This window comes from Schistocerca piceifrons, chromosome 3 (assembly GCF_021461385.2).
Source record: "Schistocerca piceifrons isolate TAMUIC-IGC-003096 chromosome 3, iqSchPice1.1, whole genome shotgun sequence".
Lineage (NCBI taxonomy): Eukaryota > Metazoa > Arthropoda > Insecta > Orthoptera > Acrididae > Schistocerca > Schistocerca piceifrons.
Window position 1 is genome coordinate 280,093,318 of NC_060140.1, and position 24,868 is coordinate 280,118,185.

The 24,868-nt window shown below is 42.5% G+C and overlaps 1 protein-coding gene across 1 annotated transcript in view; it reads left to right on the forward strand.

Annotated features, from left to right (window-relative positions):
* The window catches only part of LOC124788040 (probable cytochrome P450 6a13), a 102,819-nt gene extending 79,982 nt beyond the window's left edge, over positions 1-22,837 (forward strand). The window contains exons 3-6 of the mRNA XM_047255098.1: positions 393-633; positions 4,376-4,597; positions 16,914-17,162; positions 21,323-22,837. Of these exons, the coding sequence (XP_047111054.1) occupies positions 393-633; positions 4,376-4,597; positions 16,914-17,162; positions 21,323-21,507 (897 nt within the window). The 3' untranslated portion in view covers positions 21,508-22,837. The remainder of the gene's footprint in view (positions 1-392; positions 634-4,375; positions 4,598-16,913; positions 17,163-21,322) is intronic.
* The last annotated feature ends 2,031 nt before the right edge of the window (positions 22,838-24,868 follow it).

Sequence of the window (24,868 nt, forward strand, 5' to 3'; positions counted from 1 at the left end):
TGTCAGTTTTCTGCCGGAAACATGTAGGGATTAAACTTTTTACCGGACTTCCTTTTGCATTGCTAGTGTGCTAGGAATCGCGCTGTGAAATCGAAGTGGGAACAGTGTCTTTCATCCTGTATAAAGAAACACACCCTGTAACATAAGAGTGTGTAACCTAATTTATGCGAATCAGTGACTTAGGAAGTTCGATTTTTATTTTCTCCTGAATGTCTTTAACAGTTGCAGCTAGTTCTGTAAGTACACCACTTGCCAAAAAGCCTCTATTTATAATATATTCTTCATACATAAAAGTGACAGTTGTACATCCCTATGGTTCCTGAAACCTGCCACAGATGATCCTGTTCGTTCTTTATTCTGGGCCACTCACATTACATTTCTCTTCTTCGCAGATTCTTCCGAATACGAAGAAAAAGGCTTCCAGTGCACTGTTAGTCTTGACGTTGCCGAGAATCGGATCTTTCTTTGGCGTTAAATTCTTCAGCACCACAGTGAGAGAGTTTTTCGACCGGATAGTCATGGAAACTATAGATTACAGGAAGAAGAACAACATCCATCGGGAGGATTTGGTTCAACTAATGCTGGAACTGAAAGACGGCGGTATCATATCTGGAAAAAACGGCGAGGCGATAGGTGAGTACAAGCAGCGGAGATAGTTTTTATGGTGCTGACTGTGTATAAGGGAATTGGCTAACTATGTATATCGAAAATACAGGAAAATAAATTGGGTTCTTCATGTAGTAACAAACATAAAAATTCATATGAACAGGGTTCCGGAAAAGCAGATCTCCAATCGATGAAGCTGACAATTAAAGCTTGACATATTTCTTAGAACGTTGCTTGTATAACACATTACCTGATTACTTGGATATCAATCCATTAGTAGACCCAAGTGGAAGTTTCATATATCCAGGTGTTATGTGGCATGTTTCGTCCACGATAACATCAAGTTCCCTCTAGTGTTCAGACGTGGTAGGAGTATTCGGTTGCAGAGAACACAAATGGTTTGAGCGACCAGTGACAAAAAGGCTGTTACAGTGTTTATGACTACAGGTGTTTAAAGGTATCTTAGCAAAGGTAGGATAATCAAAAACGAACTTATACTTTGCAGCGGAATGTGTGCTGATATTAAATTGCCTGGAAGATTAAAACTGTATGCCGGACCGGAACTCGAACTTGGGACGTCTGCCTTTGGCTGGAAAGTCCTCTATCGACTGAGCTATCCAAGTACGACTAACAACCCGCCCTGAAAGTTTTACTTTCGCCACTACCTCATCTCCTACTTTCCAAACTTCACTGAAGTTCACTGCCGTACTTGGCGGGCCTAGCACCTACGGAAGGCTGAGGAATTATTTCCAGAATGAATTTTCACTCTGCAGCTGTATGCGTGATGGTTTTAAACTTGCCCGCATCTAGTGGTCGTGCGGTAGCGTTCTCGCTTCCCACGCCCGGGTTCCCGGGTTCGATTCCCGGCGGGGTCAGGGATTTTTTCTGCCTCGTGATGGCTGGGTGTTGTGTGCTGTCCTTAGGTTAGTTAGGTTTAAGTAGTTCTAAGTTCTAGGGGACTGATGACCATAGATGTTAAGTCCCATAGTGCTCAGAGCCATTTGAACCATTTGTTTTAAACTTCGTGGCGAGTTAAAACTGTGTACTATGCCGGGACTCGAAAGTGGGGCCTTCGTCTTCTGCGGGTAAGTGCCCTACCGACTGACCAATCGAAGCGTGGCTCACAATCTGGCCTAGATTTATTTCCGCCAGTACCTCATCTAGTATCTTCCAAACTTTACAGAACACCTGACGAGACTAGCTGTCTTGGAAGAAAGGTATGGCCTGTAGTCATTGTGAGTTTGGTTGTTTTTTTTTTACTCCTTGTCTTTCCTGTTGACACTACTGTTGGAATTGTTAGCGTGAGATAGCACTCATAAGAGCTGTGCAGTTTCTGCATCAAATAGAATAGAAAGTAATAAATCAATTTACTTTTTTAATATACTTCCCGAAACTTTTAATTGTGCACAATATGTTGGATTTTTTGAATAGATTATTAAAGGAGATATACAAGAATGGACAGGGTAAGATGGTACTGTCTTTTAGTTGCTCACTGGTGTACGAGATGAGATGTGGTCGCTGTGACTCAGCAGATCAAATAAGCGAGAGCGTGTTGAAAAGTAATGCCTCCGAATGTTATATGTGAAAACTTTTAAAACTTTTTAAATAGAACAAACGCTATTAAGATTCTTCCTCTTTATTCTTCGTGTTTACTTATGTGCTGCTTTTTGGCGGTCGAAAGCTTCGAATTGTAGCATGTGACATGGCCGTGTGTAACGTAACTACGTAGGTGTGTGATTAACAGCGTGCGGTAATCGAGTTTCGAATTCAGAGTTCGTCCCATACGTGAAGCACACTCTCCCTCTGCGTGACATGCCAGACCACATACGAGTGCCGGCCGTGGTGGCCGTGCGGTTCTAGGCGCTTCAGTCCGGAACCGCGCGACTGCTACGGTCGCAGGTTCGAATCCTGCCTCGGGCATGGATGTGTGTGATGTCCTTAGGTTAGTTAGGTTTAAGTAGTTCTAAGTTCTAGGGGACTGATGACCTAAGATGTTAAATCCCATAGTGCTCAGAGCCATTTGAACCACACACTAGTGCTGTGACATCTACAACAATCCCACACCTTGCGTTCACTGTCATCTATCATCCTCCATACGGCCCCGACGTGGCCCCATCCGATTTTCATCTGTTTCCGAAACTTAAAGAGCACATCCCGGCACCTCGCTTAGATAGTAATAAAGCACTGCCTTCTTCTTCTCTCGTATAATAGGCAAATGTCCTGACTGACTGACCCATCATCGCCCAGCCCAAACCGCTAAGGATATAAACTTGAAATTTGGAGAGGTTGTGGATCTTATACTATAGGCACCGTTTAAGAACGGATTGTCCAAAATTCAACTTCTAAGATAGTGAAATAGGTCATAAAAGGCTTTTTGAAAATATGTCGCTATTAAGGGAATTTTGAAGCTAGAAATACGAAAACTTGTATTTGATTTTTCAGTCAGAAAATAAAAAAAATACGTGTCAACATTTTTGGAAGCCAGCCACTAAGGTGGAAAAAATAGTGGGTGGATGTTGTTTTGAAAATAAAAAATTACCAAAGAACAACTAAAAATACGGATTTCAGAATTTTTGGAAATTCATCAACAAAAGTGGTAAAATAGTGGGTGAAAGTTGTTTTGAAATTAAATAATTACCAAAAAACTACTAAAAATACGTGTTTCAGCATTTTTGGAAATTCAACCAGAAAGGTGGCAAAATAGTGGGTGGAAGTTGTTTTGAAAATAAATAATTACCAAAAGACAACTAAAAATACGTGTTTCAGCATTTTTGGAAATTCAACCACAAAAGTGGTAAAATAGTGGGTGGAAGTTGTTTTGAAAATAAATAATTACCAAAGAACTACTAAAGGATTTTTGAGGCTACATCTATGACAATTGGTATTTGACTTCTCGGTTAGAAATTTAAAAAAATGTGTTCCAGTTTTTCTGGAAACTCAACCCCTAAGGGAGTGTAATATATGATGAAAATTTTTAAGAAAATTTTAAAGCTAAATTTACGAAAATTAGAATTTTGCTTCTCGGTTAGAGATAAAGAAATATTTTTAGGGAATGAAAGCTGCTATAGAAATACCTGCTCAAGAACGCAAAAGGCATGATTAACAAAACCTTTGGACTCCAGCTATCAGAACCGCTTTTTGGTCAGACATTCGGAAAAGGCCATGCTTATATGGTGTCAAAGGTTAGAAGGTGTAGCAGTTTGTGAACAACATAAGAATTCAATTAAATAATAAAAAAATCTCTGCATGGCTTACAGTCTACGCGAACGGAGCAACGGGCGCTAAGCTAGTTTGAGAAATAAATATGTAGACATGAAAAATAAAGATATAGAACGTTCATAACGTTTGTTTTATTTAAAAAGCTTTCAGAGTTTTCATGTAAAAAATTCGGAGGCACTACTTGTCTGTACATCCTCATACACCTAAGAAAACACGACTTTGAAGAATTAAATTTTATTTGCAGATTATTTTATCCAGTAGGACTCGTATAAGGGAATTATTAACCAGATTTAAACACTGATTTTGGAACAAATAAAATATATTTCGTTTTTGAAGTCTTACTAGAGTGCAAAAAGATGACTTTTTTCCTGGTTGATTCTCACAACTAGCAGTTATTATTAGAATGATAAATAGCTAACATGATCTTTATGTAAGGTGTTACAAATAAGATACAGTCGACGTTTGTACGAAATACAACATATGAATGTAATTTCAACAGACGTCTCATGTATGATGCAAGAGGTTACTAGAGGTTATGTTGTTGTTGCAGAGGTGACAGACAACCTGGTGGTGGCGCAGATGATGATGGCGTTCACGATGGGCTTCGAGATGACTTCGTCGGCCATGAGTTTCTGTCTGCACGAGCTGTCCCTCAATCCAGCGATGCAGACGCTTGCCCGCAAGGAGGTGGACGCGGTGCTCGCCCGCCACGGGGGAGAGGTGACATACGAGGCGATTCAGGAGATGACCTACTTGGACATGCTGATTGCAGGTCAGTGCCTGTTCTCTACCAACCTCGATCTACATAAATGTGCTGGGGCCACGTGGTCGTGCGGTAGCGTTCTCGGTTCCTACGCCCGGGCTCCCGGGTTCGATTCCCGGCGGGGTCAGGGATTTTCTCTGCCTCGCGATGACTGGGTGTTGTGTGCTGTCCTTAGGTTATTTAGGTTTAAGTAGTTCCAAGTTCTAGGGGACTGATGACCACAGCTGTTAAGTCCCATAGTGCTCAGAGCCATTTGAACCATTTGATTTTGCTGGGGCCAAAAGTCTTACTTGTTAATGAGGCGCTTGAAAATAATAAAGGTACCTAAAATAAACTGAATTCATTTACGATATCGTTCGAACTTTGCGTGAAGGGCAACGTTCAGAGTGTATAAAGTCTTAATTTCTGGATACCGTTTGACACAGTGCCTCACTTCAGACTATTAACAAAGGTCTGAGCATACGGAATATATTGTCAGATATACGATATACGATTTAAAGTAAGAGTACCCAGTTCGTTGTCCAGAGCAGCGTGTATTCTTCTGAAACAAAGGTATCGTCACGATAGACTCAGGGAAGAAAGTGTGATAAGACTGCTCTTGTTCTCCATATAAAAGACGACCTGACGGGCAGGGAAAGCAGCAATTTGTGTCTGTTTACAGATGACGCTGTTGTGTACGGCAAAGTGTCGTCGTTTAGCCTAGGAGCACGTTGGATGACTTGGATAAAATTTCCATTTTTTGTTATGGATGGAAGTTTGGTCTAAATATGAGAAAATGTATGTTAATGTATCGAGTAGGAAAAACAATTCTAAAATGTTCGAATACAGTATTAACGGTGTTTTACTTGACACAGTCACGTCGATTAAATAACTAAGCGTAACGCTGGACAGAACCATGAAGTGGAACGAGTACGTAAGGTTGCTCTTAGGGAAGGCCAATTGTTCTCTTCAGTTTATTGGGAGGGTTCTAAGAAAGTGCAATCCTCTATAAAGAAGACTGCGTACAGAACACTTGTGCGAGCAATTCTTGAGTATTGATCGAGTGTTTGGGGCTCCAATCAGGTAAGGTTAAAGGAAGACTTGAAGCATTCTAAGGTGTACTGCAATGTTTGTTAGGGTGTGTTACATCAAGACACGAGAGTTACAGAACTTCCCGTGAACTCAAGAAGACGTTCTTTCCGCGAAATACTATTGAGAAAGTTTAGAGAATGAACATTGGCAAAAGACTGCCGAACGGTGCTACCGCCACCAACGTACAAGATAAAAGAAATTAGGGCTCCTACGAAACGATGCACTCTGAGGTGACAGAGGTCGCGGGATACCACCTAACGTCGTGTCGGACCTCCTTTGGCCTGGCATAGTGTAGCAGCTCGACGTGACATGGACTCAACAAGTCGTTGGAAGTCCCTTCAGAAACATTGAGCCTTACTGCCTCTGTAGCCGTCCATAACTGCGGAAATGTTGCCTGTGCAGGATTTTGTGCACGAACTGACCTCTCAACTACGTCCCATGAATGTTAGATGGTATTCATGTCAGGGGACCTGGGTAGCCAAATCACTCGCTCGAATTGTCCAGAATGTTCTTTGAACAAATCGTGAACAACTGTGGCACGGTGTCATGGTGCGTTGTCATCCACGGAAATTCCATCTGAGCGACCACAGATGGTCTCCAAGTAGCCGAACATAACCATTTTCAGTCTATGAACGGTTCAGTTGGTCCAGAGGATACAGTCTACTCCATGTAAACACAGCTCACAGTATTATGGAGCCGCCAACAGTTTGCACTGTGCCTTGTTGACAACTTGGGTCCATGGTTTCGCGGGGTCTGTGCCACCCTCGAACCATACCACCAACTGACATCGGAACTCATCTGACCAGGCCACTACTTTCCAATCATCTAGGATCCAACCGATGTGGTAACGAAGGAGCAGCAGTCGATGTCGTGCTGTTAGCAAAGGCACTCGCGTAAGTCGTTTGATGCCATAGTCCGGACCAAATTAAGCCGCACTATCCTAACGGGTACGTCTGTCGTCCGTCCCACATTGATTTCTGCGGTTATTTCACGCAGTGTTGCATGTCTGTTAGCACTGACACTCCATGCAAACGCCACTGCTCTCGGTCGTTCAGTGAAGGCCCTTGGCCACTACGACGGCTGCGGTGAGAGGTAATGTCCGAAATTTGTTATACTCGTCACGATCTTGACATTGTGGATGTCGGAATATCGAATTCCCTAACGATTTCCGAAATGGATTGCCCCATCCGTCAAGCTCCAACTACCATTCCGCGTTCGAAGGCGTGCGTCCAGAATCACCTCGGAAGCCTTTCCTCACGAATTACCTGGGTAGAGTGCACACCCAGTGCACTGCCCTTTCATAGCTTGTGTACGTGGTACTGCTGCCATCTGTATATGTGTCTGTCACAATGCCACGACTTTTGTCACCTCAATGTAGTCGTTTTTCCTTGGTCGCGTCCGCCTGCTTAGCTGGGTGGTAACGTGCTTGCGGCACTAGGCCCGCTCGTGGACTGGGTGTTGTGTTGTCCTCACCATCATTTCATCTTCATCATCGGCCGCAAGTCGCCCAATGTGGCGCCAAATGAAATAAGACTTGCACTTGGCAGCCGAACCCGAATGGGGCATCTTGGCCAACAATGCCATACGATCATTTCATTTTTTTCCTTGGCCACATTTGTGCGTAGAGTGCGAAAGGAAATGACTTGTATTGGTACAAAGTACCCTTCGCCATGCGCCGTATGTTGGCTTACAGAGTACACGTGTAAATGTATGTGTAGGATTTACTAACATTCCTTTTGACAGAGTTGCATGTTCTCTCCGACGGATTCACTCACTACTAGTTAAGTCCGACTTGTGTTCCCTATCCGGTTTGGACTCTTTTTTCTTCTTCGCCGTTTCCCCCTAGGAGTTAGCTGTTTTCAGTCTCCACATGCCTTATTTGTTCCAATCATCCGGCACTATATTTCTGTCTTCCATTTCTTCCTGTGTGTATTTTCCGCATCTTAGCGTCCTCTTTTCTCCCATTCTTCTTCCGGGTGGCTCCCAGTTTCAAATCTTTCTTGGCGACCTAGTTAGTTAGTTAGTTACGTGTTCCATAGATCATTTGAATGATTCTTTTCTTGAAATGACGAGGAACGAGTCAGTTTACAAGATGTGTGTACATGATTAATGTTAATATACACTCCTGGAAATTGAAATAAGAACACCGTGAATTCATTGTCCCAGGAAGGGGAAACTTTATTGACACATTCCTGGGGTCAGATACATCACATGATCACACTGACAGAACCACAGGCACATAGACACAGGCAACAGAGCATGCACAATGTCGGCACTAGTACAGTGTACATCCACCTTTCGCAGCAATGCAGGCTGCTATTCTCCCATGGAGACGATCGTAGAGATGCTGGATGTAGTCCTGTGGAACTGCTTGCCATGCCATTTCCACCTGGCGCCTCAGTTGGACCAGCGTTCGTGCTGGACGTGCAGACCGCGTGAGACGACGCTTCATCCAGTCCCAAACATGCTCAATGGGGGACAGATCCGGAGATCTTGCTGGCCAGGGTAGTTGACTTACACCTTCTAGAGCACGTTGGGTGGCACGGGATACATGCGGACGTGCATTGTCCTGTTGGAACAGCAAGTTCCCTTGCCGGTCTAGGAATGGTAGAACGATGGGTTCGATGACGGTTTGGATGTACCGTGCACTATTCAGTGTCCCCTCGACGATCACCAGTGGTGTACGGCCAGTGTAGGAGATCGCTCCCCACACCATGATGCCGGGTGTTGGCCCTGTGTGCCTCGGTCGTATGCAGTCCTGATTGTGGCGCTCACCTGCACGGCGCCAAACACGCATACGACCATCATTGGCACCAAGGCAGAAGCGACTCTCATCGCTGAAGAGGACACGTCTCCATTCGTCCCTCCATTCACGCCTGTCGTGACACCACTGGAGGCGGGCTGCACGATGTTGGGGCGTGAGCGGAAGACGGTCTAACGGTGTGCGGGACCGTAGCCCAGCTTCATGGAGACGGTTGCGAATGGTCCTCGCCGATACCCCAGGAGCAACAGTGTCCCTAATTTGCTGGGAAGTGGCGGTGCGGTCCCCTACGGCACTGCGTAGGATCCTACGGTCTTGGCGTGCATCCGTGCGTCGCTGCGGTCCGGTCCCAGGTCGACGGGCACGTGCACCTTCCGCCGACCACTGGCGACAACATCGATGTACTGTGGAGACCTCACGCCCCACGTGTTGAGCAATTCGGCGGTACGTCCACCCGGCCTCCCGCATGCCCACTATACGCCCTCGCTCAAAGTCCGTCAACTGCACATACGGTTCACGTCCACGCTGTCGCGGCATGCTACCAGTGTTAAAGACTGCGATGGAGCTCCGTATGCCACGGCAAACTGGCTGACACTGACGGCGGCGGTGCACAAATGCTGCGCAGCTAGCGCCATTCGACGGCCAACACCGCGGTACCTGGTGTGTCCGCTGTGCCGTGCGTGTGATCATTGCTTGTACAGCCCTCTCGCAGTGTCCGGAGCAAGTATGGTGGGTCTGACACACCGGTGTCAATGTGTTCTTTTTTCCATTTCCAGGAGTGTATATGAACACACTATTCTTTTTAGACCTACTCATGCAGCTACACCTGAAATTTAATTTTTAATTTTTTCCTGGTTACCAGTTTGTAAGTAAAAATTCAACAATGGAATATAAGGATTTATCCAGGGGGAATAATTTTAAATTATACTTAAAACTTGCTTCCCTAGCTCTCAGCTTTTACGTTGTTGGGCCAATGATCAAAAATTTTATTAAACTCCTCTCTTAGCCACTGACAGCTTTAACAGTGGGGCTTTAACCGTGGGTAATATAGGTCATTTTCCCCCTAGTGTGGTAGGTATGTACATCGTTATTCTTCTCAAATTATGGATGCATTATTTACGAAGAATGTCATTAGCTAATATACGAGTATGTAGTGTGATGGCGCAATGAAAATGCTTAGGTATCTACATGAAGTCCGTGGGTGAACACCGCATATTATTGTTACTGCTCGCTTTTGTACAATCAATACTTTCTTTCTAGGTGATGATTTATCGCAGAAAATTATTCCGTATGACATTATTGAATGGAAATTGAAAAATATGTCAGGAAGTTGATTCGTTTGTTTCCAAGATCAGCAATTATGCGAAGAGAAAAAGTAGCTGAACCAAATTATTTGAGAAGCTCACTAATATGCTTCGTCCAGTTCAAGTTTTCATGAAAAAAAGATATTTGGAGCATTCTGCCCTATTTGCTGACTCCTGATCAAGTGATAATCAATTTTTGATATGACTCTATTTGTTGTATGGAACTGAATGTAATGTGTCTTCTTTTAAAAGTTAGGGAGAGTCCAGTTTTAGAGAATCTTTGGAAAATACCATTACGAACTCTTCTGTTGCTTCCTCTTTAAAGCGATTTATTATAACGCTCGTATTGTCTGCAAGAAGTACAAATTTTGCTTGTTGAATGTTAAGTGGAAGGTCATTCACTTATACAAGCAATAGGAGTGAATCCAAAATTAAACCCCCTGGGACTCACTTTGCGATTGTTTTTAGTCCCAGTCAGTAATATTTACTAGCTGTCCGATATTGTCTAAATTATTCAGCACAAACGTTGCATTCTGTTTTTCTTTTTTTTTTTCTAAGTGTGATTCAAACCAGCTGTGTGCAAAGTCATCAGTTCCATAAAACTTCAGTTTCACTAAGAGAGTCTAATATTTAAGGCTTTCACTGCTTGGCCGTACCGCTGAATCGCTCTATTCTCCAAGTGTTTACTATGGAACACGTTGTCTCCTCTCGCCTTCATGCCTGCTCATTTCGTATCCTATCTTGCCTTGTCAACTGTAGACATTCCAGCACCGCTGTAGCAATTTTTTCCCTAACTTCCCTTGTTTGAGACCTCATCCCAGCTTCATATAGAACTATGTTCTCTATCACACTATGAAATATTTCTTAGTTTCGTGCCGAATACTGTATTTTCTTTGTTCTTCCTCTGTATCAGATCCCACCAAATACTGTCGATATTTATTACCAAACACCATTTGCTATACTCCTTTTTAAGCTTCCCAGCTTGTATTCCATGTCCTCTTCAACTTGAGAGAATATTACCTGGCCGTTCGCAAATAAAAGAGAGTGAAGGGTATCATCACCAGTCATTATACCCGTGCCTGAGCAATTCCTGCTTCAGCCATTCAGTGTCTGTTCCAAATAAATATCAAGCAAAATAGGCGACATTCTACAACCTTGTTTTAGGCCTTTGTCAACGACAATAATTCGGGTAAACTTGTTTCCCCTTTTTAATCACACCTTTTGTGTTCTTGCATACCTTTTTAACCAGGTTAATCCATTTTTCTCTCACATTAACACGTCTCGTTGTTTCCCATAATTTCACCCTAGGGTCACAGTCACATGCTTTTATTTTTATTTCTGTATTTTTCCAATAACTGTCTGACACAATGAATGTCATCAAGACACGATCGTCCTTTCGTAAAAACATTTTGCTGTTCACTTAAAGCCGACGCAACTTTTTCTCTTTTTTTACTTACAATACTGGAGAAAAGCCTAGCTGCTGCTGGGACACCTATTCCTCTATAATTTGTACGTACCCTCTTGCCACCTTTTTTTATATATATATTTAGGAGATATATGATAAATTCCCCTCCCTAAGTGCATCTGTTCCCCCCTCAATTTACCCAAAACGTTTCTGCAGATGTCTTACCTCTACATTTCCTCCCTACTTCAGAAATTCCTTGCGTATATTTGCTGGTCCTGGGCCTTTATTTACTTTCGTTTTAGACCGTGCTGCTTTCGCATCCTCCCCCTCTATTTCTATATTATTTTCTTCTAAGACCTTCACTTCTTCTCTCTTTTAGTCCAAACTATTTTCCTGCAATGACGTTGAATGATGTCTTATCTATTCTTGAGCAGGAAATTTTATATAATGTTCTTAAACTCCTTGACATGCTTCCATGCTTCAGTAGACTTATTATATCGTTTACTGTTTTTCCCGCACATACTGTTCCGATGTTCATTCCTCTAAATCCTGATCCTCATTTTAACCTATTATGTGATCTTGACATATAAGTCTCTTGATTCTGACGTCTTCTCACTTAACCGCTTAACACATGCTTTTTTTTCTTTTCTTGATTCATGTCTTCTACGTCATTGACAAACTCTCCTACAAATTTCTTCTTCCATCCCCTCCGAGGTTATATCTTGCTGCTTCCAAAATACTTTCTTCCAATAGTCAGTACATAGTTGCGAGATCTTCTGTCATTTCCATGTTACATTTACCGTGGAGCCTAGTTTAGTATGGCATTTGGACGATATATTGTCTAAGAAGGTCTACCTTAAACATCCCTTCTTTATATTCTGTGAGTTCATCCTTCAGTTTCGTGATAGTTGGTCTTACCTTTCTGGCATATTTTCCCCGCTAGCATATGACGATTAGGGGCGCTCTGTGGCTGTCTATATACCCTTACGTCAGCCAGTACTGTCTTCCTTTTTTTCCCCACTAAAAGTCTGTAATCGATTTACGATACCTCGTAGGTTCTTCCCATGTGTATTTATGTATATCTTTATGATGGAAAAATGTGTTTGCTACAATACAAACCACTTCCGCACATATATTGATTTATATCCTTCTGTTATGTTATTGTGCTTTCTCCAAAAAGACCAACAATTTCTTCTTAAAACGTTCCTCCCCTACTGTTTAAGTCACTTTAGCGTTTTTGTTCGTATTTCTGAAACTTGAAAAACTCCAGTCGCATATAAAATAGCTATTAAACTCTTGAGAAATCTGAAATAGCCTTCGCTCAGTATACAGTAATGCTGCCTATGACATAATGCCAGTTCCATGTACTCACTGCTTCTGCGCGGTCTGGGCCGCCTTGCCACAGTTCGCGTGGCTCCCCCCGTCGGAGATTCGAGTCCTCCCTCGGGCATGGGTACGTGTGTTGTCCTTAGCTTAAGCTAGTTTAAGTTACATTAAATAGTGTATAAGCCTAGGGACCGATGACCTCAGCAGTTTGGTCCCATAGGAACTTGCCACCACCACCACAAATTCTTACAACTTCCGAAATATTCGCTTACAATATGCAGTACTACCACATGATGCTGTTTATTAAACATTCGAAACTGCTACCGGCGTCACGCTACTACTAATCTGAACGGTTCATTACAATAATATACTGTCCAGTTTCATTATTGTGGCCGCCTGTGGAAAGCTAGAATAACCACCTTTTGCAGCGTGAGTCGCTGCAAGAGGTGCAGGAAGAGAGTCATTGAGATTCTGGAAGATACTGATAAGAATGTGGAGCCATGCCGACTCCAGTCCCAAGGCCCGCTGAACTACGCTTCCCGGTTTAGTTTTAGTTATGTCATGTTCCGTAGATTATTTTCCCGATTATTTTATCGATATGACGTGGAACAAGTCAGACTACAAGATATATATATATATATATATATATATATATATATATATATATATATATATATATACACATATGAATAGTGCTAATATTAATATTATTGAAGTTTTTCGTTATACACATGCAACTACATTTAGAGGTACTTTTTTTTTACCATTTCTGAAACGGAAACTCGTCCAGTAGAAGAAATTGTCCAAAAGAAATGATATTAAGTTAGATTTAAAACTTGATCTGCTACCTGCCAGACACTTTATGTTGTTGGGCAAACGATCAAAGGTTTTTGTTGCTGAATAATGTACTCCTTTTTGAGCAACTGACAGTTTCAATAACGGATAGGAAAGGTCATTTCTCCCTTTGGTGTTGTACGTATGAACATCACTGTTCTTCGCGAATTGAGATGGATTATTTTTAACGAAATTCATTAGCGAATATATGCACTCTGATGGTGCAGTTAAAATATCTAACTCCTTGAAAAGGTGCTTACATGACGTCCTTGGGTGAACATCACTAATTATTCTCACTGCTCTCTTTTGTGCAATCAATACTTTATGTCTAAGTGGTGAGTTACCCCAGAAAACTGTTCCATAAGACATTATTGAGCGGAAATATGTGAAGTACGGTAGGAGGCTGATCTGTTTATCACCAAGACTAGCGATTATACGAAGAGCGAAAGAAGCTGAACTTAGTTGTTTGAGAAGCTCAGTAATATGCTTCTTCCAGTTCAAGTTGTCATCAATGTGAACTCCCAAAAATTTGGAGAAATCTACTCTGTTAACTGAGGCCTGTTCATATGCTACACCAATTGTCGTTATTACTTTATTCGGTGTACAGAACTGGATATAGTTAGTTTTTTTCAAAATTAACGGAGAGGCCGTTTTCTGAGAACCACTTCATAATTCTTTGAAACACATCCTTAACAATATCTTCAGCTGCTTTTTCTGGAATGGGATTTATTATAACACTCATGTCATCTGCAAAAAGTACAAGTTCTGCTTGCCGAACGTTAAGTGTGAGGTCATCACATGAATAAGGAACAGCAGAGGACCTAAAATTGAACCCTGTGGGACTCCCTTTGCGATAGCTTCCCATTCACTAGAATTTACCACCCTCCCAACATTATTTGTGCTATTCAGCACAACGTTTTGCTTTCTATTCATTAAATGTGATTCAAACCAGCTGTGTGTATAGCCTTCAATTCCATAAAACCTTAGTTTTTCTAAGACTGTGACATCATCCACACAGTCAAATGCCTTGGAGAGATCGCGCGAAAAGCCTGATAGATGAGGTCCTACAGATTCTCGACTGGATTCCAATCCAGGGAGTCTGATAGCCAGTCAGATACGATAAACCCATCCTGATGCTCTTAGAACCACACAAGTAAACTGCGAGCTGTGTGACACAGTGCACTGTTCCTCTGCTAGATACTATCGTGCCGAGGAAAAACAAACTGCATATAGCGGTAGACATGGTCCCCAAGGAGAGATGCGTACTTGTGTTGATCCATTGTGCCTTCCAGAATGACGAGATCACTCAATGAATGTCACGAAAACAATCCCCAGACCATAACGCCCCTCCTCCGGCCTGGATTTTTTGACGATCGTTGCAGGGCAGAACACGCTGCTATCTGACCGATGGAGCACAAAACGTGATTTATCTAAAAAGGCCACCCGTCACAATTCAGTGGACGTCCAGTTTTGGTATTGGTGTGCAAATTCCAGCCTTCATCGCCGATGAGCAAGTGTCGACACTTGTGAATGCAGGCATCTGCTGCGGAGGCCATATGCAGTAACGTCACTCAGCTACTGTTGAGAAGACATTGTTGGTAGCCCATTGGCTCACCTGAGAGGTCAGTTGCTCAACAGTTGCACATCTCCGCGGCCGTCGTTCACCCCTTTCACCTACGGCCCGTTGCGCACCGCAGTTACCTCGGTACGAATTTTGAACCGAGCGAGGTGGCGCTGTGGTTAGCGCACTGGACTCGCATTCGGGAGGACGACGGTTCAGTCCTGTCTCCTGCCATCCTGATTTAGGTTTTCCGTGATTTTCCTAAATCTCTTCAGGCAAATACCGGGATTGTTCCTTTGAAAAGGGCACGGACGACTTCCTTCCCTAATCCGATGAGACCGATGTCCTTGCTGTATGGTCTCCTGCCCCAAAACAACCCAAATTTGTTGTTAATAATCCAACCCGTTTCAAACGTAATAGCAGTGTGCGTAGCTATAACACCAGGAGAAAGGATGATCTTCACTATTCAGGGTTAAATCTGACTTTGGCACAGAAAGGGGTAAATTATGCTGCCACAAAAGTCTTTGGTCACCTAGCAAACAGCATCAAAAGCCTGACAGATAGCCAACTAACATTTAAACATAAATTAAAAGAATTTCTAGAGGACAACTCCTTCTACTCATTGGCTGAATTTTTAGATATAAATTAAGGGAAAAAAACAACTTAAATATTAGTGTCATGCAATATTTTGTGTAATGTAATATCTTGTACCGACATCTTTTATTAACCTGACACGTTCCACATCATTACGAAGTGTCGTATTCAGGATATATGGAACAAGTATTAATCTAATCTAATCTAATCTAATCTAAACCCGACAAATTTTGGAGAGCGCCATTTTGCCGCACAGTATACTATAACCTGGGCGGCACGCAAACATTTTACAAACGTCACCTTTTCGGAAATGCTTCCACCCGGGGCCCGAAAGCCAATGATCATGCCCTTTTTGAACGTCAAATAAATCACTCCACTACCGTGTAACGACAACGACTGCACTTTCCTGCCTCCTCCCAACGCGCTTCCATATGATCTCCACGGCCAGTGCTGCCACCTGCTGTCTGTGAGTGGATGTTGCACGATGACGTTGATCATAGGCGGTGGTCACATTAACACTTTAGACCTGAACTTCTTTTAGGCGAAAGAAAACTTTTAGTTGATTTTTTGATCATTTTAGATGCAAAATTTGCACATAAATATGTACCCGTTTTCAGAATACAATTTTTACACTTGGCTTCTTCTTATGGACTAAAATAACTAATTTACAAATATTCACTGATGTAATAAACGAACTGGTCACTCACTAATTACCATGCAAAATAACAATACTCAGTTATTCAGTGGAATATAACTAAGCAACCACTTACGTTTTTCCTGGAGGTCACAAGTTGTGCTACATTGACATTTGGTATTTTTATAGTGATGCTCAACAGTTGGCAGCACTTGTGCATGATGAAGAAATAGAACATTCACAAATATATAACTGAGGTTTCCATTGGAGGAAAATTATTCCTGTCGCAGCTAAGACACAGTATATGTTAATGTACACAATTGTATCCATTGAGTCTGAAAGCGTTAAAGTGACTGGACAGTCCATTTGCCGGATTACACATAATAACAGCAGCAGATCAGAATATTAGTATGTGGTATTCAGTCTCACTCGCGAGGGAGAATGAACATTACTAACAAGATTTATTACACAGTCTAGGTAGTGGTGCCAGTGCGAGAAAGTTACAAATCCCACCGAGAATTTCTCTTTTCCAGTTGAAAGCCTCCCATCTTTACGCAATTCTCGTTCGTTACCGAGTTTGAGCGAAAGTTACGGACTCTTTGCCCTGCCGAATTCAGGCCACTATCAAGACATCGCGGTATCAGGCAGTGATGGTGTGATGTTTTCTGACGGAAACTGTTTTCTTGTATCCTTATGAAATAAAGGCAAAGAAACTACTGATGGTGTCACAGATCTGTGGAAACATGTTTTGCTGAGAAAGTCGAGAAGAAAGTATGTATGATGATGGCGCCGACAGCGTCAATTTCTTGCCGGTGAGATTGCGAAATGTTTCCAGAGACGCTGCGGCTGTACCCGATGCAGATGTACATGATGCGGCAGTGTACCAAGACGTACCAGGTGCCGGGTAGCGACCTGGTGCTGCAGAAAGGCACCATGGTGTACCTGCCAGTGCTGTCTCTCCAGAGAGACCCCCGCTTCTACCCGGATCCGCTGCGCTTCGACCCGCAGCGCTTCGCCAACTGCAAGGGCGACGTCGTCGACGCCCCCTACTGGCCGTTTGGTGAGGGACCGCGGGCCTGTCTGGGTGAGTGTATATAGATGATGATAATAATCATAATAATCAGTCTTGATTACACCACGCATGTTACAAGAACATAGGTGACCGGTTTCGGTCACATCACATGACCATCATCAGACCCATGGCATCCTTCGAAGATCGTAGGTGGAGCACTCATCTCAGCTGCTGTGATGTCAACTGACAGTTTACTTTTACATTCATTAAGCGGGTACACGGCAGTTTGCTATGATCGAAATAATAAGCAGAGAGAGGCTTTTGATGAAGAAACACCAATTATGCATGGTATAAGCGTAATGCAAAAAGTTCTTTTGAGCAACTCACGTAAGTTATGCAAATACCACTAAATCAGTTTAGGTTTCTTTCCATCAGGAACTGCGTGTTCCACGACCGTATTAGTGAGATCCAAGATTGGGGGAAGGGCAGCGTGTTTAATACAGATCTATTTCACCTACTCTGCAGCTGTCTTCAGCGCAGTTACATCCAAGTCGTGATGGCTCATCGTAAATAAACTCTCACACTGTACCGCGTTCCCATTACAGAAAACAAAGAGTTCCCCTTGCTCCTACATTGGATCTCACTAAATAAGTTACATGAAGGCTACAAGTTGACAAATGCAAATGTTAACGTCGCTTCCTAAAACAGTTAAGTTATCTGTATTGGAACTTATTAGTCACGTTTCCTTTGCAAATGTGTTGCAAGAGAATAATGTGTCCAGAAATGTTGACCATAATATATTCTTTGGAATTGTGAAGATGTGAGCGATGAAATATGGATAGCAACAGGTTATTTGCAACTTGTACAGAAAACAGTCTGCAGTTATAAGAGACGAAGGACATGAAGAGGAAACAGTCTCCAGTTACATGTAATATATAGTCATTTACGATTGTAGCAAACGTCTTATTTGGAGCACACGCGTTTCAATTTATTTCAAAGTATCCTCTGTGGTATTTCAACAATGTAGCTTTCCTTACAAATCTGCTTGCTAAGAACGTAAACAGTTCTCATGTTTTAAATTACTACTATTAAACACTATTAAATCATTATTATTATTAGTCACGATATTTTTGTTTCATGTTTCATTCTTGATGTTCTTCTACACACAAGGTTTGGATTTTAGTACCCTGAACTTTACAAAAAATTAATAAATTCTGGCTTTTGGGGCCGTATGGATCTATTTTAGCGTCAAATACTTTGTTTTGAGGTTGTAGAGTGCGATCGTCCTTTGGTCTGGTTTTGTGGTCGTGGAAGCGTCTGTTATTGCTCTGTGTGTGAGTACTGTGTGTTATTTGACTGGTGTGTGTGTGTGTGTGTGTGTGTGTGTGTGTGTGTGTGTGTGTGTGTATACGCGTGCATGCATGTGAATATACGTATTACTTATTTTTGTAAGGGCTAGGGGCCGAGGTGATATGTCATAAATCATGTGAGTGAGAGGTTTCTTGGGTGAAACCGGTGGGGGGGAGGGGGGGGGGGGCGGACTGTATGTGGTGTGTGTAAAAGGGGAGATGATCTTCCTAACTTCTGTCTAAAAGTTATTACACTCGTAAATCTTCTTCACTGTGACACTATGATGGGTGATGGTGAGTGGGTACCTTGCCTAGTTTATGCGATACTGCATTTGTGGTAGCCAGAGGGATTGTTGTTTACCTACTGTATGTATAATGGTTTAAATAACGTTTGTTTGCTAAAGTTTGTTTGGTCATATGCTTCTCTTTCGTAAGTTCCTTTTGAATTTCGGCGTTTTCTTGTAGTGTTAGAAAAAAAATTTTTTTTGTTACCAGTGCTGAATCTGACTATTTTCATGCCTGTTTCTATCGTGGCAAAGTGGTGGTTTTCTTGTCTATGGTGTTCTGCAAATATTGAATGGCTGGTGCCATATACATAGATGCTCTTTATACCTTATTCCTAATTTCTGTTGGTGCGTACTAAGTATAGAGCATCACAGCTGTTACAATGGAGTTGATAAATGCCAGATCTTTGTTGTACATTAGTGTCTTCCTACTTCTTTAAACATTACTATATTGAGTCATTACTTTGATAAGCTAAATTTAGTCCTCGATTGTTAAGAATGTTACGAATTCTGTGCTAGTTCGTTTCCATATGTAAGTGTGTACCAACTTGTCTGTTGAATTTTAATGTCGTGTCCTTGTTGTGTAGCGCTGGTGTGGTTGGTACCAAAAACTTCACCACATTAAAAATGCGTATTACACTCATACTCATAAATTAAGGATAATTGCAGAATGTGGTGCCACACAACGTGGCACTACGCAAAACTGGCGCAAATAGCATAGGCACATAGGGAACACACACGACACACATCTTTTAAGTCCATGGTATTGGTGATAAGTTGAGAAAACCGTCCCGAAACACATGTGCTACAAAACCCCACTGCTCCCTGCGCATGTATCCTGACATCAATATGGGGTATGATCACCATGCACACGTACACAAACCGCAAAACGGGTTGGCATACTCTGGATCAGGTGGTCGAGCAGCTGCTGGGGTATAGCCTCCCATTCTTGCACCAGTGCCTGTCGGAGCTCCTGAAGTGTCCTAGGGGTTTGAAGACGTGCAGCGATACGTCGACCGAGAGCATTCCAGACGTGCTCGATGGGGTTTATGTCTGGAGAACAGGCAGGCCACTCCATTCACCTGATATCTTCTGTTTCAAGGTACTCCTCCACGATGGCAGTTCGGTGGGGCCTTGCGTTATCATCCATCAGGAGGAAGGTGGGACCAACTGCACCCCTATAAAGGTGGACATACTGTTGCAAAATGACGTCCCGATACACCTGACCTGTTACAGTTCCTCTGTCAAAGACATGCAGGGGTATACATGCACCAATCAAAATCCCACCCCACACCATCAAACCACGACCTCCATACAGATCCTTTTCAAGGACATTAAGGGGTTGGTATCTGGTTCCTGGTTCACGCCAGATGAAAACCCGGCGAGCCTCACTGTTCAGACTATACCTGGACTCGTCCGTGAACATAACCTGGGACCACTGTTCCAATGACCATGTCCTGTGTTCTTGACACCAGGCTTTACGGGCTCTCCTGTGACCAGGGGTCAGTGGAATGCACCTTGCAGGTCTCCGGGCGAATAAACCATGTCTGTTCAGTCGTCTGTAGACTGTGTGTCTGGAGACAACTGTTCCAGTGGCTGCGGTAAAGTCCCGAGCAAGGCTACCTGCAGTACTCCGTGGCCGTCTGTGGGCACTGATGGTGAGATATCGGTGGATGATCCGCACTGTAGCGCCTGGAGACGTTTCCTGTCTGCTGGAATCGTTGCCATGATCTTGAGATCACACTTTGTGGCACAGGGAGGGCCCGTTTCTAGCCTCCAGTCACCCTAGTATTCTACCCCTCATAATGTCATCAATATGTGTTCTTTGAGCCATTTTCAACAACAGTCACCATTAGCACGTCTGAAAAATTCTGCACACTTACTCGCTGCACCATACTCTGACATGCACATGCTCCAAGCGCCACCGTGCGACGACCGCAGGTCAAATGCAACGTATGGTCATACTCCGAGATGATTTAAACCCACAAACCGCCCTCCAGAGCGTTGTTTCACCACGTATCAGCATTATCTTCAATTCATGACCATTAGTGTAAATATTAATATATGTTTTCTGTTTTACGAAAGCCTTTTTCGTGCTAGTGGCAGAATACTAACTGTATCCTCTTTACTTCTGGCTCCAGACAGTAAAACTTCTCTATTACTTTTAATGTCTTATTTCCCAGTCTAATTCTCTCACCTTCACCTGACTAAATCCCATTGCATTCCATTATTCTTGTTTTATTTTTATTTGTGCTCAACTGACAAACGTATTTAAAGACACTGTTAATTCCGTTCGGTTGATCTGCCGAGTACGTTGCGCCATTGGCAAACCTAAAAATTTCAATTATTCTCCACTCTGAACTTTTTCTAGAATTTCTCCTTTCTTTCCCCCCCTACTGGTTGCACGGTGTACAGACTGAATAACATGAACGATAGGCTGAAACCCCATCTTATTACCAATTAATGCCTCCGTTTCATGTTCTTTGACATTTAGAACAGCAGTACTCTTACTTCTCACTGGTTTTGCATTTTTTTCTGATTGCAGGTTTCTGATTTTTAGGGAATGCTATAATAATGGGCGTACTCCGTGTGTTCGCAGGGCAAAAGTTCGCACTGATGGTTGTGAAAGCAGGGCTGGTGGCGCTGCTGTCTCGCTTCGAGTTCCGGCCTTGCCTCCGGTCTTCTGGGAGGCCAGCGGACTTCGAGCCTCACAGTTTCCTGGCGAGACCCGCAGGGGGATTGTGGGTCCGTGTCAGCCTTCGACCGTGGCTTCCTCTTCAGTGAAGGCGGAGGCGGGACATGATCCAGAGCGTTACAGGGGGCTTCGAACCTCTCTTGCGGAGCCACGAGTTACGAGAGCGGCCCAATAAGAACCCGTGTTAGGAACACAGACACCATTTTTTATAAGAATGTCTTTGAGCTTAGCTCCTGTTACAAATGTATACGTTTCCCAAGGTCTCACCTTTTTAGAACTCGTGTGAAAAAATCCCCCCGAGTCGTTTTTTTTTATGTATGAGGACAAGACAAAATCGCCGGGATCCATGTCGTGAGAATTCGTGGAGGCGGCGCAGGGAAGAGGGTTGAAGGACAGAGTCGACGGAGCACAGTTGGCAATTCGTGACGCAATTCTTTTACATGAATGTGCTGGCGGTTTGTCGTAGCGATACAGCACTTTCTTCATCACCAAACAAGGCCACATATCCTTCAACATGGAACTGCTAGAATTTCTATGACGCCCTTCGTATCCCCAAAAAAATCGTCTGTCACTTATTCGGCCGACTGGGCCTTCTTCTCTTTCTTCGGAACATATTGATCGCAAGCAACGCATTGTTTTGATGGTTGCTATATTTATGAGGTATAATGATAAATCCTGGCCTCATAGAGACGGCGACAGCTCGACGCAGAAACTGCTCGAAACACAGCTTCGAAACTGAAAGCGGCAGCCGTTTGTTGTCCACTGTCAGCAGTCGCGGTACCGATCGCCAACTTGTCACGTGACATTGCCGTTCCCTTCGATTTACCTATGGCCACTGCTACCGTAAACAGCATCCATTTTCGCTTTAATCTCGCACGTCTTTTGCCATGCAAAAATAAAAAGCTAAGGATTAAACGATATTACAATTTTTCCATCTTGGTGGGAACCACGTAGCACAATGTACTGAAACGTGTGCCAAATCCGTACTATCCCATGAATCAATGTAATTTGCTTTAGCGCCATATAACAGATGGCGGTACACGATCTTAAAACACGGGTCCTTGTAGAACCGCTCTCATAGGCCCACGGTACGTTGCACGGTATATTAGCTACTGCTAAAGAAACTTGAGAACCAGAAAAATAAACAGATGTTGTGATGACAGAACCATACACGATTAAGATGTTCGAAATTTGCATTTCTATAGTCAGCCGAAGTAGGCGGTAAGCAGACAGAATAAAATACAGCAGATAAAAGTTCCACGCTCACACTCATTCACTTCCAGGAAAAATGTACAAATTACTGTATACCAAACATGTTATGAAATCGAACTTTGAGATTTCTTTGCTTGTCTGTTGTCTTTTAAAATAAAAAAAGCAAACAAACATTTGCTTAGTTTGACAAACATCCATTTTCCCGAATAAGTAGCTGATTATTTTCTCCTAACTATGTACCTAAGATAATCGGTCTAGTTATTTCAACTACAGTATTACAAGCATTTTGCAGCTGTGAAGAACCACGATTATGATACAATAAATGGCAATGTTGTGACTGACAGCAAGTTACGAGTACTTTTAACAGCCACTTTCTCAGTGTAGCAGCAAAAACATAATTAATTGGTTGAGATGAAGAAGCAACAGAGTATTCTGAAAAATATCATTCACAACACATTAAGCAACGAAAAGTAGCACCAGCATTACTCACTGAAATTACTAGAATCATAAAAGTTCTAAAACACAAGAGTTATATGGTATCCACGGAATTTCAAAAAGAATTGTGAGTTGTTCCAACTGAATAAGCAATGTTCCACGTGACGTATGCAGTGCATCACAGGAACAGGAATTTTTGTTCACACAGATTAAAAAATGTCCTGGTAAAACCCCCTTATAAGTACTGTGACAAGAAACACTTAAATAATTATTCTAGTTTTCTAACTTAAAGCAAGTGAAAGAGAGACGTATCATAAATCCCGTCTCTGAAAATTCCCTTCCTTCATAGCTCCTCTGTGTTACCACAGATGACGTGTCACTAATCTCCTTTGTACCAAGATTGCAGTACACGCGAGGTGCCTAGTTGCTACCACTGCCCTGAATGGAATGCATAAGTTCTGAATATCGTTCACAAATCTGCAGTCTTCTATAGTAGCTATCCCATGCCCACAAAATAACGCGTAGGTCGTGAATCCGTTATCTTGAAGCTGTAATAAACTGTTAGCGAGGAACTGGCATTGTTTAAATAAGTAAATTTTGAGTTGCTTTGCTTCAACGGGATGCCACTTGCTCTTTATTAGCAGAATACCATAAACTGCTCAATGAAAGTACAATTTATGAATCACAAAAAATTTCCATTCTTCACACTTTCACAGAGCATAAACAAAATAACGACCTGCGTGTTTACGTAATTACTATCAAACTAGTTCTTAATTACATGTCCGAAAACCAGAGATTGCTAAATAAGTTCTTAACCAATACCGACTGCGGCAGACAACATATCTGTCCTCCTTAAATACCAATCGAGCTCTTGTGTTTATTAACAAGAGATTGTTAATTTTATTTCAACTGATATCAACCACGGCGGACAACATATCTCTCCTCCGAGACTGGCGATCGAGCTGCGATCTGAGAACCGAACCACCTCACCCGCCGTCCAAGTGAGGCGCGACCCGAAGATCACCGAAGAACTTCGTTTACCTTTTCGTTCAGCAATTGTTTATTATTCTGTCGGTAATTAACTCTTTTGAAATAATGGAATAATAGCCTGCTGTTGAGAGATGCTTCTATATGAAATGCAAGTAAATTCAATGTTTAGTTTTTCTAATATTAATAACGTAAGTTTATAATTTTGGTGTTCCACTTACGAACTCAGCAGCCAGTCACGGGCAAGAAGCACAATTTAGGCGGTCTTCTCACGATACACGTACAGAATAAACTACCAGTTACCGGTACCTCACACCACATTACGTCATCTTCCCACTTCTGCCTTCTCAACTGCTCTGAGAAGCGGTTCTTGTAGCTGAATATGATGGCTTTAACGTCAGCAATATCACAAACTGATAGCTTTCTCTAAGAAATTCGGAAAGGCAGTGTTATAAAGTGCAGTCCCGTATTTAATTAGGAGCAATTTACTTTGAACGTCACAGCTTGGACATCACAAGGGTTGCTCGACTTTTAACGCTATTTATACATCCACTCACCAACTATTATAAACTCTAAATAACGAAATATCGCCAGTTGGTAGATTATGTGATCTTTACAAGTATTTTGACTTGTAGATCATATTACTCTCTAAGTAAAAATGTATGTTTTTATGGAACGGATGGCTTCACAAACAACTGGTTTGAAAAAGCGTCCTTAACAAACATAATGCAAAGAGTTGTGCTGAATAATTCACACAATGTGATTAGGGAGAAATCACGAAGGGAACCTCAGAGGGTTCATTTTGGAACCAATCCT